The sequence below is a fragment of the Watersipora subatra genome, chromosome 7, assembly GCF_963576615.1.
Source record: "Watersipora subatra chromosome 7, tzWatSuba1.1, whole genome shotgun sequence".
Lineage (NCBI taxonomy): Eukaryota > Metazoa > Bryozoa > Gymnolaemata > Cheilostomatida > Watersiporidae > Watersipora > Watersipora subatra.
Window position 1 is genome coordinate 14,737,502 of NC_088714.1, and position 17,696 is coordinate 14,755,197.

At 36.0% G+C, this 17,696-nt stretch overlaps 1 protein-coding gene across 2 annotated transcripts; it reads right to left on the reverse strand.

The window, feature by feature from the left end:
* Window positions 1-96: 96 nt before the first annotated feature.
* On the reverse strand, window positions 97-17,177 carry LOC137401077 (molybdenum cofactor biosynthesis protein 1-like). Of its 2 annotated transcripts, none has more exons than XM_068087425.1 (11): window positions 17,029-17,177; window positions 10,549-10,730; window positions 9,791-9,896; window positions 9,534-9,701; window positions 7,440-7,610; window positions 5,253-5,386; window positions 4,976-5,128; window positions 3,141-3,251; window positions 2,676-2,796; window positions 1,563-1,610; window positions 97-975 (listed from the first exon to the last, which is right to left on the reverse strand). In XM_068087425.1, exons 2-11 carry the CDS (start codon window positions 10,693-10,695, stop codon window positions 278-280), a joined length of 1,857 nt encoding a protein of 618 aa, XP_067943526.1. In that variant the 5' UTR covers window positions 10,696-10,730; window positions 17,029-17,177; the 3' UTR covers window positions 97-277. The 2 variants fall into 2 exon arrangements, with proteins under 2 accessions (XP_067943526.1, XP_067943528.1); XM_068087427.1 differs by having other exon boundaries at window positions 834-975; window positions 1,548-1,610.
* Between the last annotated feature and the right edge of the window lie 519 nt (window positions 17,178-17,696).

A 17,696-nucleotide genomic window follows, 5' to 3' on the forward strand; every position in this document is an offset into this window, starting at 1 on the left:
GGTAGCTTGTAGAAAATCTGTTCATTTCACGCAATCTCATAATTCCATATATACATATATACACTTTTACATTTGCCAGCAGACGTTTGCAAAATAATGAGTGCAAACAATGAGATCGCTTAAAAATGAAACATGGTATTAACGAAAGCTCCGCGGGTCATTAGGTAGTTGCCACAGATCGGTTAATGGCCTGACACGAGGTTGCCAAGCTTTGAGTGATTGGTATGTAACCATGAGTGCAATTAGTTTGATGTGTTTGGTAACTTATCAACAGATGTTATCCGTGGTAGTTCGATTTTCCTCCAGACTTGAGTAGCAGCTTGATATCACTTATGACTATGTTATGTGAGACTGCCTTGGTCATGTCATATATAGTTAATGCAGCCAGGGATGCAGCTGTTAAAGCTTCCATTTCTACACCCGTTACACCGACAGTTTTGGCCTCGGTTTTAATGTCTATGCTATTGTCTGAATCATTCATAGTAAAGTCTATAGACACTCTACTCAAGGCAATATTGTGACAATATGGTATCAAATCGCTGGTTTTTTTTGCACCAGAGACAGCTGCAACTCGTGCTACTGCCAGTACATCTCCTTTTTCATGCTGATTTAACTTCGTGAGCCTGTAGGCTTTCTCTCCTAGGTACACAGTAGCCGTTGCCTTGGCTAGCCTTGTGCTAGCAGCTTTGCCCGAAACATCGACCATTGATGCTTTACCATCGGAATCTGTGTGGGTCAAGGTTGCTGATGTAGAATCTGTCGGAGTATGGAGTAGAGGCCCTACAGGCGAGTTCGTTGAAGTTCCCATACGGTCTTCATACTGCTGTTCCCAATAGTCACCTGAATAGGTTACACCTTTGGAATGACTAGAATAGGCTCTGACTGAGATACAATGCCGCCGAGTTCTTCCATACACCTTCGGCGATACTTGCTTATTCTGCAGAAATATGTCATCAGGAGTCGGCGAAACGTTACCTGTGATAGCATAACCATGCATTATAAAATGCTATCAAGACGAAATCGATACATGAATAGGCTTCCTGGTGATGCATCATGGGAATAAGAATTGGATAACTAGATGAGCAGCTCCACAAAAGTATCAATTAGAGTTGTAAAGTAATTCACTGTTACTTGACTGCTCACCTTTCGGGGTTTCACTACTTCGTAGTTAAAAAATGGTCATAAAAATAAAAGTAATTTAATTACAAAAACAATAAAAAGTAAAATACATAAATTTACATAAAATATATGAATGTGATTTTCTTCTCACAATAATGCTGGAACTGAAGTTGAAACATCGACTGAAAGCGAATCAAGCTAGCTGCAATTTACATATTTCCTACATGTTATATAGGAAATAAATACAATATGTGTAGAAAACAGTTTAACTGTTATGGTGTTAAACTGGCTCATATATACTCTGAAAAATTAGTTTCTACTTAGTAGATTTTCGCTAATGATGGGGGCCAGTCTCCATTAGCGACGAAAAGTAAAGGATTGCTGTTCTCAAATATTATTAAAGCTTCCAATGAACAAAATGTACATACATTTGCGTCACCCACCAATTAGTATCATTGGCCTGTTCTTCATATTCACCAGATTCTTCATACCTACAAGGAGCATATTGGGGCTAGAAAGAGCCAATTTGCCTTTGTTAGACTAGTAGTATTACATACTTCCAATTAGCAAATTGGGGCTAAAAATGGCCAATTTGCCTTTGTTAGACTAGTAGTATTACATACCTACAAGGAGCATATTGGGGCTAAAACAGCCAATTTGCCTTTGTTAGACTAGTAGTATTTCATACCTAGACCTAACTAGTGGTACTTCATGCCTACTAGGTATGTACTAGGACTAAAAACTGCAGTTGCCTACATGTACGATAGACATGTAGTTCATGCCTACTGGGCTTAAGATTGCTGAGTTACCTATGATATGCTAGTAGTACATCACACCAGATGTAGTAAGTGTGAAGGAGCCCAGTTACAGTAACGATTAAGGCGCCACAACATTGAACTGAAAAGCTCTTTTCGTTCCAGCTTGCTGAATGTGAGAAAAAACAAGCTTTTACAGGCAGAAAAAACATGAAATCATAAAAAAATATAATATCTTTATATAATGTCTATAGCCATAGTAACGAGGAAGCAATTGATCGGCAATAGTTTTGATTGACCCGATAGCTAGTGTTACAATAGCATGTCTGAGATTTTAGACTTGCGAAGTTTACTAGCCAAATTATGCAAAATGCAACTAAAAGCATTTCAAATGGTGAACAAAGTCTAAACCTACATAGCCTATTGTATGCTAGGAATCCATAAATAGAGAAATGAAATATATGTGTGAAATAAATAGCTAAAATAGATTGGTGAAATTCTATTTTGAAGTAGGCCTTCGAGATGACAGGAGAGATGGACTGAGAGTCAACATGACAAACAGACATGAAAGTTGGGTATTGTGAGAAAGACAAATGAATGGACATTTGGGGGTGCATCGAAGATGAAAGTTAAACAAGCTCATATGATTGACATGTGAGCTGAGCTCATCCAATAGATAAATGCGATGAGCCCATAAAAGAACTGACAAAAACCTCCTGAATGTGCTGCAAGTGAATTTGAGCCAACTCATCTGCAGACTGAGCATGACTCTTTAAAAGACAGTGCATAGTGACTGCATACCAGCATGCTGTTTCTTCTTCCTGTTCACGGCGAGGCCAATCATCACCAGTAAATCCTCGTCAGAATAGCCTGATCTGAGGGCGTCTCTCAAGGAAACTTCTGAGTTGCCAAACAGGCACACCTGCAATAATATTTCATGTGGTAAAACACATACAAGCTTTATGGAATGCTGTTTAGAAAGCTGATTAATGCTTCGTTAACAACACTATCATAACTTAGAGCAAAGATTAAATCAGTTATTTGAGAAGTTGTCCTGTCTTCATGTATGAATAATGTTCAGAGAGCATACAACTCCAACTATACTTTAGATAAACAAACAGCATAATTAAAGCTGTGTATTACCAGGACAGCAACTGCCATGCTACAATGTTAGACTTTTGATCAATATAAGACTAAATTACATCTTTACAAACACACAGTTTAGCAAATTTTTACCAACTAATTGGGAATTTACAAGCAGCCTACCTTCAGATTGCCATCAGCGGTGATCCTGAGTCTATTACAACCACCACAAAAGTGCTGACTCATCGAAGTGATAAATCCAAGTGTTCCAGCAAAGCCCGGTACAGTGTATGACTATAAGATAGAAGAGTCTTTGCTACTTCAATGTCACAGGAGTTGTTTACCCTCACCAGCAGTTCACAACACACTATGGTTAAGAAAAGTATCAGACAAGTTCATCAGAAGAGTGGATGGTAATCTACAGCTGACTAGTACTGAAAACATCACAGGATGCGGCTCAGTCACGGCAATGAGGAAAAATTGACAAGATGTGTCAATCAGCGGAAGAGACATTAGAGCACTAGCGGAACAGATCATTGGCGGAAAATACATAAATCTGTCATATTCACTTTGTTTTCATGACGCGGTTAATCCACAAGTCATCCGCAAGATGGACGCGGCAAGAATCCGCAAGTCAAGCGAGTTTTGTTACTGGTAAATTTTTATTAAATGTTTTATGCTTGCAAAAGATGGAAACGTCACTTGCGAATGACACGCAATAAATGCCACACAAGCTTTTCAATTTTAAACACTGCATCGCTAATTGTTGATCTATGGCGTAAAATTCCTTACCTTTTTTAACAATGTGCCGGCGTTTATCCCCAATATGTGAATGCCTATCAAAACGTATCGCGTGGTAACTCAAAGTGCGCACAATTCCAAATCTACACCATTTGCACAATGGAAATATAGTGATAATGCAAAGAGGAATGTTTGGCTTAATCACACAATTTATTTTGTTCTACGCTTCGAAATATACCAACACTAAACCAACTGCAAACAATTTAAAGGTGAAATACTATCAGTAAAGGAATAACAATATATGACATATTGATATAGATATCTGAGAAAGTATCATTTGTGTTGCATCTCATAGCTGGCTATAAGAAATAATATCGTTTGCCCAGCTGTGGATTTGCCATGAAACCACACACACCATTCGTACAATGTAAGTTACAAGAGATGACATCAAACTACGGAGATGTTATGCTAAACCTATTGCTACAGGCAGTCTAAGTTGGCACTAAGACTACACAATCAAAAGAAAACCCCCTTTCATGAGTATGTAAAGAAAACTTCCTGAAAACATAGAATGTATTGTAACCCGACCAAATTTCAAATGGCTCCAAGAGTGAACTTAAGCTTGGACAAAGCAAACCTACAGTAACGGTAGGACTAATTTTTTATTGGCTATCGCTTCTTACTCAACAAATACTAGAGCAGCCTTGACCTAATCATCTAGCATGTCTGACTTGCAAACAATAGATTTGGTTCAATTACCAAAAAGGCTACTGGTAACGACATGAATTACATCCATGAATTAACCCCAAACTGCTCTCTGCTGGGCATGTCTCCAGTCGTCAAGGTTTCCTTGCCCCTGGACCCAGATATGTCCAGTAAGACCACAGAGCCATTGTTACCCAGATATGTCCAGTAAGACCACAGAGCCATTGTTACCCAGATATGTCCAGTAAGACCACAGAGCCACTGGACCCAGATATGTCCAGTAAGACCACAGAGCCATTGTTACCCAGATATGTCCAGTAAGACTACAGAGCCATTGTTACCCAGATATGTCCAGTAAGACCACACAGCCATTGTTACCCAGATATGTCCAGTAAGACTACAGAGCCATTGTTACCCAGATATGTCCAGTAAGATCACAGAGTCATTGTTTGTGCAACAATACTATTACAAACACACACGGCCTCCACTTGCAGTGAGCTACAGTAAACACACATCATCCTTGACCTTCAAGGGATTCCTCACACACTAGCCAATAAGTCTGTATTACAGACCTTTGCAGAATCATTCGGCTCATCTGTGAGCTTGTAAAGATCAGGATGTTCCTTTTGGATAACCTCAATCATCTCCTCATATGGAAACATCTTCCCTTCACTCCACTTGTTACCATCAAATGGCATATATTCAATGAATCGTACGTCTATTGGCTACAACATGTAAGTGAACTCTTTGAAATGAGGCTTTGATGGATTCAACAGCAAAATTATAGATCATGCTATGAAATTATAAAAAGGAAAACCTAAGATAGCTAAACATTCAGCCAATCCTAACCATTTCTTTGGCAAGGTTAACAAATCCTCCAATTTCTTCCTCGTTAAGGCCTCTCATCACGACACAGTTGATCTTGACCTTCCTGAAATCCTCTGCAACAGCAGCCTTGAGTCCATCCAAAACATTCTGGTGGCCTGTAAATAACAGCATTCGATGTAAGTAAAATTCCTAATTAGTAGGAGAAAATGAATATACAATAAAATTTTATAGCTATAAAAAACCTTAAAGCACATCAATTACATAAGTACTGTTTCAGCTTATTCAGGTCCTTCAATATCTTGGCTTTTAAACGAGCCATTGTTTGACATGGTGAGACAGACATTGGTTGGTTTTCATGGGATTTCCCCTGAGCTCTACCGCAGAAATGTTTAATGGTATTGGCTCGGAAATTGTGACGTCATAATTTTCACATTAGGTGTTGTGTGCTCTTACCGCTTATTTTATTGCTTACCGCTTATATTTATCAACTACGATAATGACGCTAGTGGCAGGCGAGTGTAGGACAACTCCAGAGAACCAATGAAGATGACAAAGGAATCAGTGTCATTAGCTCTCCATGTACAGATTATTTCTATGACAAATAACTCGGATTCCAAGCACCATACTATGTTTCCCCGATGATATTATGCACTAGCCCTCTCTTTTTATTGTGATGTTAATTGGCATGACTGAGACTAATTAATTTCAAGCATTGCTGTGATCTCGCGAAAGTGCAATTGACATATATAGTCCTATGGCCACGCCACTGCAGGTCACAATTTAATCGATGTGATTTCATTACCTTTATCAACGACAGTATATTTATTGAAGCATAATTAATTAACCCAGAACATGTGTTTGTATTGATCGGCATTGTTGATTATCTAGAATCCTAGTTTATTATTAGCGCTCTCAGGGTTTAACAGCACGGATTGTCACAGAAAAGCGCAGCCTGAATAGCAGCGAAAGGGATCAATGACCTAAGGCTGAATAATAATTATGACATCGCATTGTGAGAACCGCAACCAAGTGTTTTTTTTATTGCAGGACATACTTTTGACACACTGTTTTTCATAGTTCTATTATTCTTTGTGTATTGCATATAGGCTCATTCGAAAGCCGAGACTCGGATGTATTGAAATATATGATAAAACAATTATGTAATTTATGTGCTTTAACCAAATGAGTATTGCAGGTGACTCCAGTCAAATAAGACAACTACGCAACTAATGTTGCGATCGATTTTAGCCAAATTCACTTCCTGCAACAAAATGTGCAAAATGCAACACCAGCAATTTGTGAAAACTCGTAAAAAAAATGCAAAACCGCAAAAAGCTTGTTTTAAGAAATCTTTCTGAGATATATTGGAACTGGTACATTAAGTTTGATTTCTTATACAAGCAAGAGTTGCAAAGAAAAAGCTTTACAGCTTTCCAAATTTTTAAGGGTTTTGTTATATTTGCGCTAACAACAATGATAAAAGAAAGGAAATGCAGCACTTTAAAAATAATTAAACTCCAGGTTGCCTAATCATTGTCACGGTGCTGTTACTATTATAGACACAAAACCTCAGAAATATGAAGCACTCATTTTAAGTAGATGCTAATGACAAACTTTCAACCGTAAGCTTTTTTGATAACAGAATTGAAACATAAAACATCAGTCAAAGCCAACTGCCAGTAGATCGTCATGAACAGTAGGTGTTGAAAAGGGGTGTTCAAATGGCTTATAAAGGTTTTAGGTAACTTTTAGGTGTAAAAAACTTCCTTATTGGCGCTGTCTTCTCGCAAAACTCTTCCAGCAAAAAATGTTTTGTGCCTTTCAAGCAGCTAAGTAACTCATTATTCTCTCTCTATGAAGGTAAAATCTGTTTTACTTTACTGATCTTAAAATCTATTCAGATGCCGCTAGAAAACTTTAAAAACTTGCAACAGCCATGTTAATATAAACTAGTCAATAATATATATTATTGCTATTAGAGTTGATGAAATGTGTTAAGATAACGTAACTAGAGTTACAACCACCGAAATCAAAAGAGATATTCAGTGTTTAAAAGTATCCAGGACGGAACTAACTATTTTTTTGCACAAAGGTGAGAACTGAAGATTAAATAGACAAGAGAGTGTTAACAACTATTGAGTAATATATAAAATTCTCAAACTCTGCAAAATGAATAGAAGGCGATAGAATGTTTGAAACACTTCTCACCTCTTCGACGAGTGATGAATTCAAACTTCTCTGGAATGAGAGTGTCTAAGGAGATGTTAATGTTGGTGAGTCCGGCTTCCTTGAGTGCTGCTGCTTTTCTCTTTAGCGTCAGGCCATTTGTTGACAAGCCGATGGTTTTGAGACCAGAAGTCTTGAGTTCATTCAAAGACTCTGCCAAATATCAGAGTATCAACTTTTCCTTTTTATATACATCAGTTTTCCTTCTTGAGACTTACTCACAAGTTGACACTTTCTAATGTTTACCAATAAACTGCTTCAATACAAATTTATGAAATGTGCTCTTAACAAATGAGACTTGAAGAAACGCAACCTTAAAAACTGAGAATATTAGAGACAACAGCTACATTGCCACTTTAGATGAATATGCATTTGTAAAGTTAGACAAATTTCTCAACTGCATGATAGACCCTGCGTAATAGCAGGTTCAACTTCATCCTTTTATGTTTAAGTGGAGTGACAATGGGAACCTCTTTTTTTTTATTACTAGTACCCTAGCAGTTTAGGGTGTCGTGAGAGACCATCTGGCGTAATAACCAGACGCGCAATTATTAAAGTAACGCCAGGAGGCGGTCGATTGGTGCAGTTGTTAAAGTGTTGGTCTATCGTGCTGAAGGTCACTAGTTCGAGATCCACACGATGTGATCTATTTCCCAACCTCCAAAGGTGGCTTTGAACAGGTCAACATGACTAAAGTTATAGTAAATATTGCCTCCATAAACAAAAGTTAAACTGTTCACAAATCTTCCTTGTATGCCACAATCCTCATTGTTGGTGCAAATATTCTTATGAATGAATATTGTATTTCGTTTAGTTTGTTCCACAGCTTTAAAAATATGCTAAATACATGAGTAATTTTACATAGCACTAAAGCTAAAGCATTATATAAAACTACATACAAAGACAAATGTGGAAAACTAAAATAACCATAAAAAGTTAAATTAATGAATCGTAATCTATATATGAATTTCTAAAAATTGGTCATATGTGTATCCGTCATTTTGATTGTCCAACTATAGCTATTATTTTAGAGTTGCCCCTACACGTTACGTTATGATGCCCAGTTAAAAAATTTCGATCTAAGATGTTATCATACTCGATATACCGTAACCACACACTAATTATTTTAGCAATGCGCTCACACGTTACGATGCACCTGTTAAGAAATTTTTTTCCGTAAACTCCAATTAATATATGGGGTCAAAGCCAATTCTTCTCACGCGGATATTTATGGGAGGAGCTTCGATATTCTCTCTCCACTCGGTCAGACAAAGGCAGTACAATATTTCATTTTTACATTTGCACCAGTATCGATTGTGTAGTGGTTTTTTGTAGTGTTATGTGTAGTTGAAATAAAATTGAGCAAAAAAATAAAAACAACTGTGAAGGTTTTTAAACTTTGTCCAACGACTGTAACTTTCAAACTTCATATCATGAAAAAAATGTTTTGTGCAGGTCAAATAAATTAAAAAAATAAAACAACTATAAAAGAGTTTAGATTTAAATGTGAAATAATTTGCAAGCAGTAGCTAACTTAAGTTGGTTGTGCTACGATTATGATAAAAGATCATTCGGTAATGATAAAATTAATACAAACTGAGAAAACAAAACAAAAATCCTGAATATGTTGAATTAATAACAATTCTTGCATAGAAGTATGTGTGTATAAAAAAAGGTTACTGTTCCATCAGAAGCTATCCATCAAAACTTTTTTCATGATATGTAGTTTGAAAGTTAAAATGGCAAATGTTGTTACTATATATTAAATACAAATCAATTTTCTGACCAAAGACATTTTTTATTACCCGGGCAACGCCAGGTGGCATAGCTAGTCTTAACTATGATAAGAGCCATGGCCGTCCGAAGCCGTGATTGGATGTTGAGAAAAAGATCGCACCATACAAGATTCGAACCCACGACATTTGACATGTGACGTAACACAACCCAGCACACTACAACTCGCGCAATCATTTGTGTTCTAAAACTATAGAAATATTTAGGGAGTTGTCCTCTGCGCCGTTTAGCACACCTGAGGATCTCTTACAGCACACTAAACTACCAAATTCACTAACTCACTGATTATGGTGAGAATATCCTTGCGCACCAAAGGTTCCCCACCAGTAAGGCGTATTTTATCTACGCCTTCGGACACAAAGAGTTTGGAGAGCTTAAGAATCTCAGATGTACTGAGAAGTTTTTCTTGTTCCGAGAGAACTATTCCTTCTTCCGGCATGCAGTACTTGCCTACAAACATGTAGAGTAACAACTCGCTATGGTCTGTTTAAGTGAGAGCTGTATGGTGTGGGAAAACAATGGTTAATTGATTCACCTACAGCGCAAGTTGCATCTCTCGGTCAGTGAGATTCTCAAGTAGCTGTGCTGACGAGAGAAGGAGTCTGTAAGGAAGTGTGAGAAAGGGAGGTCAGGCTTTGCATCACTCTACAAGTCAGTTTCACATTGAGAAGAGGATATATGATGGCTGAAGAGATAATATATGCATACTAGCTGTGCCACCCGGCATTGCCCGGGTAATAGAAAAGTCTTTGGACAGAAAATTGATTTGTATTTAACATATGACAACATTTGCCATTCTAACTTTCAAACTACATATCATGAGAAAAGTGTTTTGTCTTATAAACAATGAGAAGTAGTGAGAGTTGCTCGCTGTTAGCCAGTTTAATAATGTGAGCGAACAGCTTCTCGTGACGTTATGCTATGACTCGCATCATACGCAAAGCAGTTAGGTATTTGCTCTCATATAATGACTTATATTGGCAAGCTAGCAATTCGATTTCTGTAGTCTAGTGGGAAAGGCGTCAGGCTGGAGAATGGATGGGTCTGAGATCGAATCTTCGGTACGGAATATTCTTGCCAAGATGTTAAGATCAATAGCCGGACAATCAATTCTACAAACCTACTTTGAGAATTATATATATATATAGATGCATGGATAACACAGAGAAGGTTACATAACTGAAGAGAGTATAGATATTTAAAGAAAACATTGAGAAAGATACTTTGCATCTAAGAAAGACAACTTCGATGCATCATATGCAGTGTTTCGACTGCAGCACTAGAACTGTTATCTTACCACGCCGAGAGATGGTTTACATATTTCTGCAACAGATGAGTATTTGTGAGAGGTGGTTGAACAAAAGCGAAACAACTTTGGTTTTCCTGCCTTTGAAATCACGGATCGCATGGTTCCTTGCATAGTCAGCACTACACCCAACAACATCTTGAGAAATTTAGCGAAATACTTTCAGCTTCAACCTTAAAAACACATACATAACCATAGTAGATAATCTGATTAGAGGATAGTGAAATTACAGTAATTAATAGGCGCCCATCTGCTGCAGTCTCTAAAACCAATCAAAATATCCAACATGCCAACTAATAAAACTTTTATGGAAGACTAATACTGAGATTACAATTCATTTCAAGATTTTATCTTTTGGTTATGAGGATGCAGAGAGAAGAAAATTTTCATACGGCCAAGATTTATCAGAAGCAATAGATACTTAAATGTTTTCAATGGTAGAGGCAGAATATTCCTTTAGTTCTTTGTGTAGGTCCAATACCTATTAGTAACTCATGGTGAGCTGACAATTACCAGTCATTCTGCATAATTATGAAACTACCTTTTTAAATTTTAAAACTCCTACTTGATGCTTTTCTGCTACAAGACTTGTCTTTTATTTCCATACAGTCGAATATCAACTTTCAATCATTTCTACAGACGAAGTTATCAAAATACAATGTAAAAGGTGAGCAAATATTTCTTTCAACATACGATGTCCAAAACTTCTTAAAACATTACAGTTTTGTACGAACGAAAACACCAGAAAGGAAATAAAAAGTTGAAATAATAAAAAAGTACAAATGAAATTAATTTAGATTATATCTATTGTAAGGCAAGGTAAGCCATGTTTTTCTGCTACCGACTCTGCCACTGAACTTATGGACTGCCATAGATTGGAATCCCTTTCCAAAACAGCTCAAATGGGACGTAGCTGAACACAATAGCTTCTGTTTACACTTTCATGCAGCCTCATTTGTTGAAATATTTTTACAAATATACTTCACACATTCAATCAAACCATGTTTATTGTTTTTACGCATCCATTTCATTATCAATGTAATGCTGTCACTTTGAGCACTGATACCTCCAAACCTACCGTGAAAACTCATTTAATTTGTTAACCTTAGCTCGAAGGAGTGCATATTATCCTCTGATAAACATGAAGAGCCTGTTGGTCACCTGTGATAGTCAAAAAATGCTGCTGAAATTGTTCGTGCTGTTTAGCAGGAAGTATGGGTCACATGATCAGATTACGACTAGATGATTAGTTCAAGCTAAAACGAAACTGTAAAGTAGCGAGCATCTATATTTGATACGGGCTTTCCGGTAGAACCCGAAGTGTTTTTCATAAACTAGTGCTACGAGACGTTTTATATTGAGCCTTTTATTGGCCTTTAATTTCACGTGATAACATCATGTGTCAAAACAATAATCACAATGTTTGCGTACGTCATTGAAACAAAGATATTCCAAACTACAGCGTTTTCGTGATGGCTGTGATCATAGAGTTATCTCCCCCTAGAGTGATAACTACACGAGCGTTTCCGGTGCCAACAAGGAGCGTTTAGGCCACGCCTCTTTTTTGTGCTAGTCAGTCGTAGTGATTGACTAGATCAATAACATCAGCCATGAGAAGGGTTAAACAAGGATCATGAATTCCAGTTGAGATAGTAATTAATGCTCATATTAAAGAAATGATGATTATAGTTTATTACTCTAATATATGCTTATTATTTAAAGCAATTCAATACCTACCAGGGATCGCTAAACATATTATGGAAATGTTTACTTTTTCATTTCCATAAACATAAATATTTCCATAATTTTAGGGAAATGGATATGGAAATTTTATTTTACAAGTATGGAAATGGTATGAAAATGGAAATAATATGGAAATGAATTATGGAAATGCTATGGAAATGGAAATAATATGAAAATGAATTATGGAAATGGAAATAATATGGAAATGAATTATGGAAATGGAAATAATATGGAAATGGAAATACTATGGAAATGAAGTAGGGAAATGGAATTAATATGGAAATGAATTATGGAAATGGAATTAATATGGAAATTGAAATAATATGGAAATGAGTTATGAAAGTGGAATTAATATGGAAATGAATTATGGAAATGGAAATAATATGGAAATGAGTTATGGAAATGGAGTTAATATGGAAATGAATTATGGAAATGGAAATAATATGGAAATGGAAATAATATGGAAATGAATTATGAAAATGGAAATTGTGACATACACGTAATCCCTGATACCTGCATGACTTGCCAAGGCACTGAATAGATAGTGAGTGAAAGTGAAGGTAATGCAAGCAGTTACTCATAGATAACATACATAGTCATACTGGGGTTGTATTACATTGGTGTGATGGGAAGCTAATCAACTGCCATCAACTATGAGCTGTACTACCCGGTGTTGCCCGAGTAATAAAAAAGTATTTGGACAGAAAATTTAATTTTATATAACATTTACTATTCTAACTTTTAAACTTCATATCATAAGAAAATATTTTTAAGCAATTTAAATGAATTAAGAGGAAAAAGAAAACAACTCTAAAGGTTTGCAAGCTTTTTCAAACAACTACAACTTTTAAATTTCATATCATGAAAGAAGTGTTTTGTTGAAATAAATTAGGAAAAAAAATAAAACTAAATGTGTTTAAATGTAAAATAATTAGCAAGTAATGGCTAAATATAATCTGTTTAGCTATGATTACAATGAAAAATTATTTAATAAATAAGGTAATAAAAAAGTATATTTTATTTTTATATAATTATAGTTAGTAGAATTAAGTATAATTTATTTTTATTTAATATATAACAACATTTGCCACTTTAACTTTCAAACAACATATTATGAAAAGTGTTTTGTGTAATTGAAATAAATGAAGAGAAGAGAGAAAATAAAAACAACTGTAAATGTTTTCAAGCTTATTCAAACAACTACCACTTTTAAATTTAATATCATGAAAGAAGTTTTTTGTTGAAATGAATTAGGAAGAAAAATGAAACTGCAAATGTGTTTAAATGTAAATTAATTAGCAAGTAATGCTAATTATAATCTGTTTAGCTATGATTACAATAAAAAATTATTGTAATCATAGCTAATTTTTATTACTTAATTTAATAAATAAAGTAATAAAAAGTCTATTTTATTTTTAAATAATTATAATTTAGTATAATTAAGTATAATTTATTTTTATCTAACATATAACAACATTTGCCACTCTAACTTTCAAACTTTTTGCTTGCTTACATCAAGCAAAGATGTCCACTAACTAGTGGACATCTTTGCTTCAAGCTAGTCTATGTATTTGATTGATATGTATTGAAATCTAAGATTACATGCAAGGGCTGTTTGTGAACTGAGGTGACAATGAATCACTCTATCACCATACAATGTCAATACTTTCAGTTGATGGCAGTCGATTAGCTTCCCATCACACCAATGTAATACAACCCCAGTATGACTATCTATCTTATCTATGAATAACCAATGATATACAGCCCCTCATGTTTGGGGGCTGTATATCATTGGAGTAACTGATTGCATTAACTCACTTACTTAACACCATCTATTCAGTGCCTTTTCAATGCGTGTAGGTATTGAATTGCTTTAAATAATAAGCATATATTAGAGTAATAAACTATAATCATCATTTCTTTAATATGAGCAATAATTACTCTCTTAACTGGAAATTCATGATCATTCTCATGGCTGACGTTATTGTTCTGTCGATCACTACGATTGACTAGCACAAAAAAGGGGCGTGGCCTAAACGCTCCTTGTTGGCACCGGAAACGCTCGTGTTGTTGAATGCACAGTTATCACTCTAGGGGGAGATAACTCTATGGCTGTGATTAACTGTTCGTTTTTGAGCTTTTAAGAACTTGTAATCACATTTCCGCATATTTTGCACCTCCCGCACATCAGAGTAAGACATGGTGAACTTTTTAATACCAAATAGCTGTAATGTAAATTTTGTTGCAAGTAGACCTTTAAGATTAGTTTTTAATGGTACCTCACAATGCAAACTAACTTTGTGTCATTTAGCTGCACCCCAAGCAATGCCAATTCCCACACGCCTTGAGAGGTTTTCTGCTTTTCAAAAAGAACACGAGAAACTCATTTACACTTTTGAACCAATGGATTTGAAAGAAATAATTTATTTTGTTTTGCCTTCCATGTCTTTCCAGCAGTGAATTTAGCCTGAGGAGTATTTGTGGCCTGTAATTGCTGCTGGCCGGCACGATCAAAGTTAGACACCAAAAGAACTGCTGGGTGAGTTGGTTGAGTCTGTTCTGTGGGGGGTTGTATGTTTAGGTGTGTATGTCATCAGCTGATCAGGGTTCCTGTTAGGTATGATGGCATGGGCGGCAAGATTAACTGGCAATATAGGCTGTGATAACTGAGAATTCAGCTGTGGTTCTGTACAGAAGAGGCGAGTAGAAAGGTGCACGAGTGAGCTGCGTTCCGCTTCCTCTGCTATCGCTTGTTCATATAATTGGGCAGCTGCTTGCTGAGCCTTAATTTCAGCCTTCAGTTTCATTTGAGTAAAACGATATTTTTGAATTTCAATTTAAGTTCTTATGCTTTCTTTTCTGCTTGTAGCACTACAAATTTTGCTGCAGTGGTTCAGCTTTTAGTTGTTTTAATTTTAGCGATTGGTTGGTGGAACTTGTTCTCGACGTTTCTGATGAATGTCTTGACACAGAGCAGGGTGTGTATGATAAGAAGCAACAAATTTGGATGCAAGCATGATATCCTCATTAGCAAGGCTACTATTAGTGTGTGTAGGCTGATTATTTCATCCGTTGTTCTTTACACATCATGGCTGAATGTTATCCATTTTTGGTTTAGTGAAAAGCATGAGTGTTTCACCTGATTCAGTTAGCATTCTATTGTCTTCAGTCACTTTATCAACTTTAGTTCCGATGCATTTGTTAAAAAGATTATCAATTTTGGCTTGTTTTAGACTGCTGTACTGTCCTGTTATATTTTTAAGCCATCTAATAGCTTAATGCGCATGCGCGCTGTGCGTGAGTATTCTAACAGCACTTCCTTCTAGTTTGGTTCCGTTTTAAATGACTTGTGGACTACACTTAAATCTTGAATAAGTTGAGTCAGTTCCTCGAAAAGTAGTTCTGCCGCTTAGGCGCTTAAATGTTCTCACCGGTTCATTATTAGCACTGGCAGCGGCCATGGCATTAGTTAAAATGCTATGCTCTGAGTTTATATTTTTTGGGTATAAGTATAAACTAAATATAACAAGCATCACAAAAGGAGAAATATTCATATAGGTCATACACAAGTAAAAAATTGGTTCAATTCATTAGTTACGTTTAAATACCTTTGTCTAGATAATGAGAAAGCTATGATAAGAATTGATAGAAAGATATGAGAAAATTCAAACAATGGCGTACTATTTATTGTACTTAACCAGTACAAGCTATTATTATATCCTGTCTGAGTATGTTTTAAACACATTAGTGTCTTTGTTTGTGCTAAGTTTCCTGTTTGTCAATTGGTTCAATGTTGTGGTGAAATTACGTGGTCAGGTTATGCATTAGCGAGTCTTAATATAACACTGTTTGTCAAACGCAGGTCTTTGCATTTCCTGAAAATTAGCTTTTCATGGAAACCTGCAAAGCTATTGATAACCTGTGTTCCGCACTGGTTTGTCAACTGTAAGCAATGAAATTAACATTATTCTTTATGAATACTGGCTTATAAAAAAGCTAAGGTTAGTGTTATTAGAAAAATGCTTACCTTTCTACTTTTTCTTTTAGGAGAAACCAATGCATTAAAAGAAAGTGAGAGTTTCATGACAAGTGACTCAGCATTCGTTTAATATACATAAAGGCTGTAGCTGCGAGTTTGCTTAACAGTTGAGCTTGTTATACATAAAGGCTGTGGTCGCGTGGCTCGAGTACTTGTATGCGGTTACGCTAATTTTCTCACTTTTATTGTATGTAACGATTTTTTTGTGGTAAATATCAACTTTCTAAAATAAACATTGTTATCGTGTTGGTCTGCACATAGTCTTTGGTTTTGAACAACTTGTTATACTCTTGTTCTTACAACAATTAATCACAAGTGTTAGTGAATCATTGACTAAAAAACGCAGTACACGAATACAACCACATTTAAATAATATAATAATAATCAAATTTGGTAAGATCAGCCAACTTGTAATTGATGCACATAGTAGTGTTTGCAAATTCGCATTAATCCGCTATACTAATGAGAAGCACACGCAAAACTTCAATACACTATTTTATTGAACTTTCTGACAGTATAGTATATGTATCAGAGAATCAACGGCTTTTCTAGGTTAGTACAAATAAAAACTGTTTCAAGCTTTCACATGGAATTTAAGACAGCTGGAAATGGCCACTCCAATTTCGTCAGTGTTTCTACGCATCATTATACTGGCAAAAATTGAAATAACATAAATAAAGTAAATTTACAGCTAATTGCCGTCAGTCTTCTGTTACCGATGCATGAGGTTTTGTTAAATTCCGCAATGCTTAATATGTTCCGGATTAAAACAGTACGGTCATAAGGTGATTGTACAACAAATAATCGCAGTAGCCAATGGTGGTGACAAGGTGACGGGGCGTTCTCGGGGAGGGGTTTTAGCTTTGCTCAGTACGCCTAAACAAAGTTTACTCAAATGCTTCAGTGGTAACGGTAATGGGGGTCAATTTGTATGTTTACCTGCGTTTTTATGTTTTGTGCATTGTAGTGAGTCCTACTTAAAATGCCTTTTACATAAAGAAGAGAAATGCCAAGCGACACGGCCCCCATAACGTCGTGCATAATGAAGCTATTACGAAACTATTCACGAATATATCACGGACGTTTGCGGTTTGGAGTTTTGTTAATAAAGAACACATGGCCTAAACATGTTTGCTGCAGACATCTGTTCCCTGTTACTGTTCATAGGCTTACGTGTTGCCTCAAGCTCATTGTTATGCCAATTTGTTTTCAGATTTGAACTTGGAATTAATTACACATAACAACCAATGCATATGGGTCAGTGCTTAGTACAGTTTCGGTGAGTAGTATACGCTTTCACGCAAGCCAACTGATAATTACGTTTTATTGCTTATGGAGATCGTGAGATGAACATTTT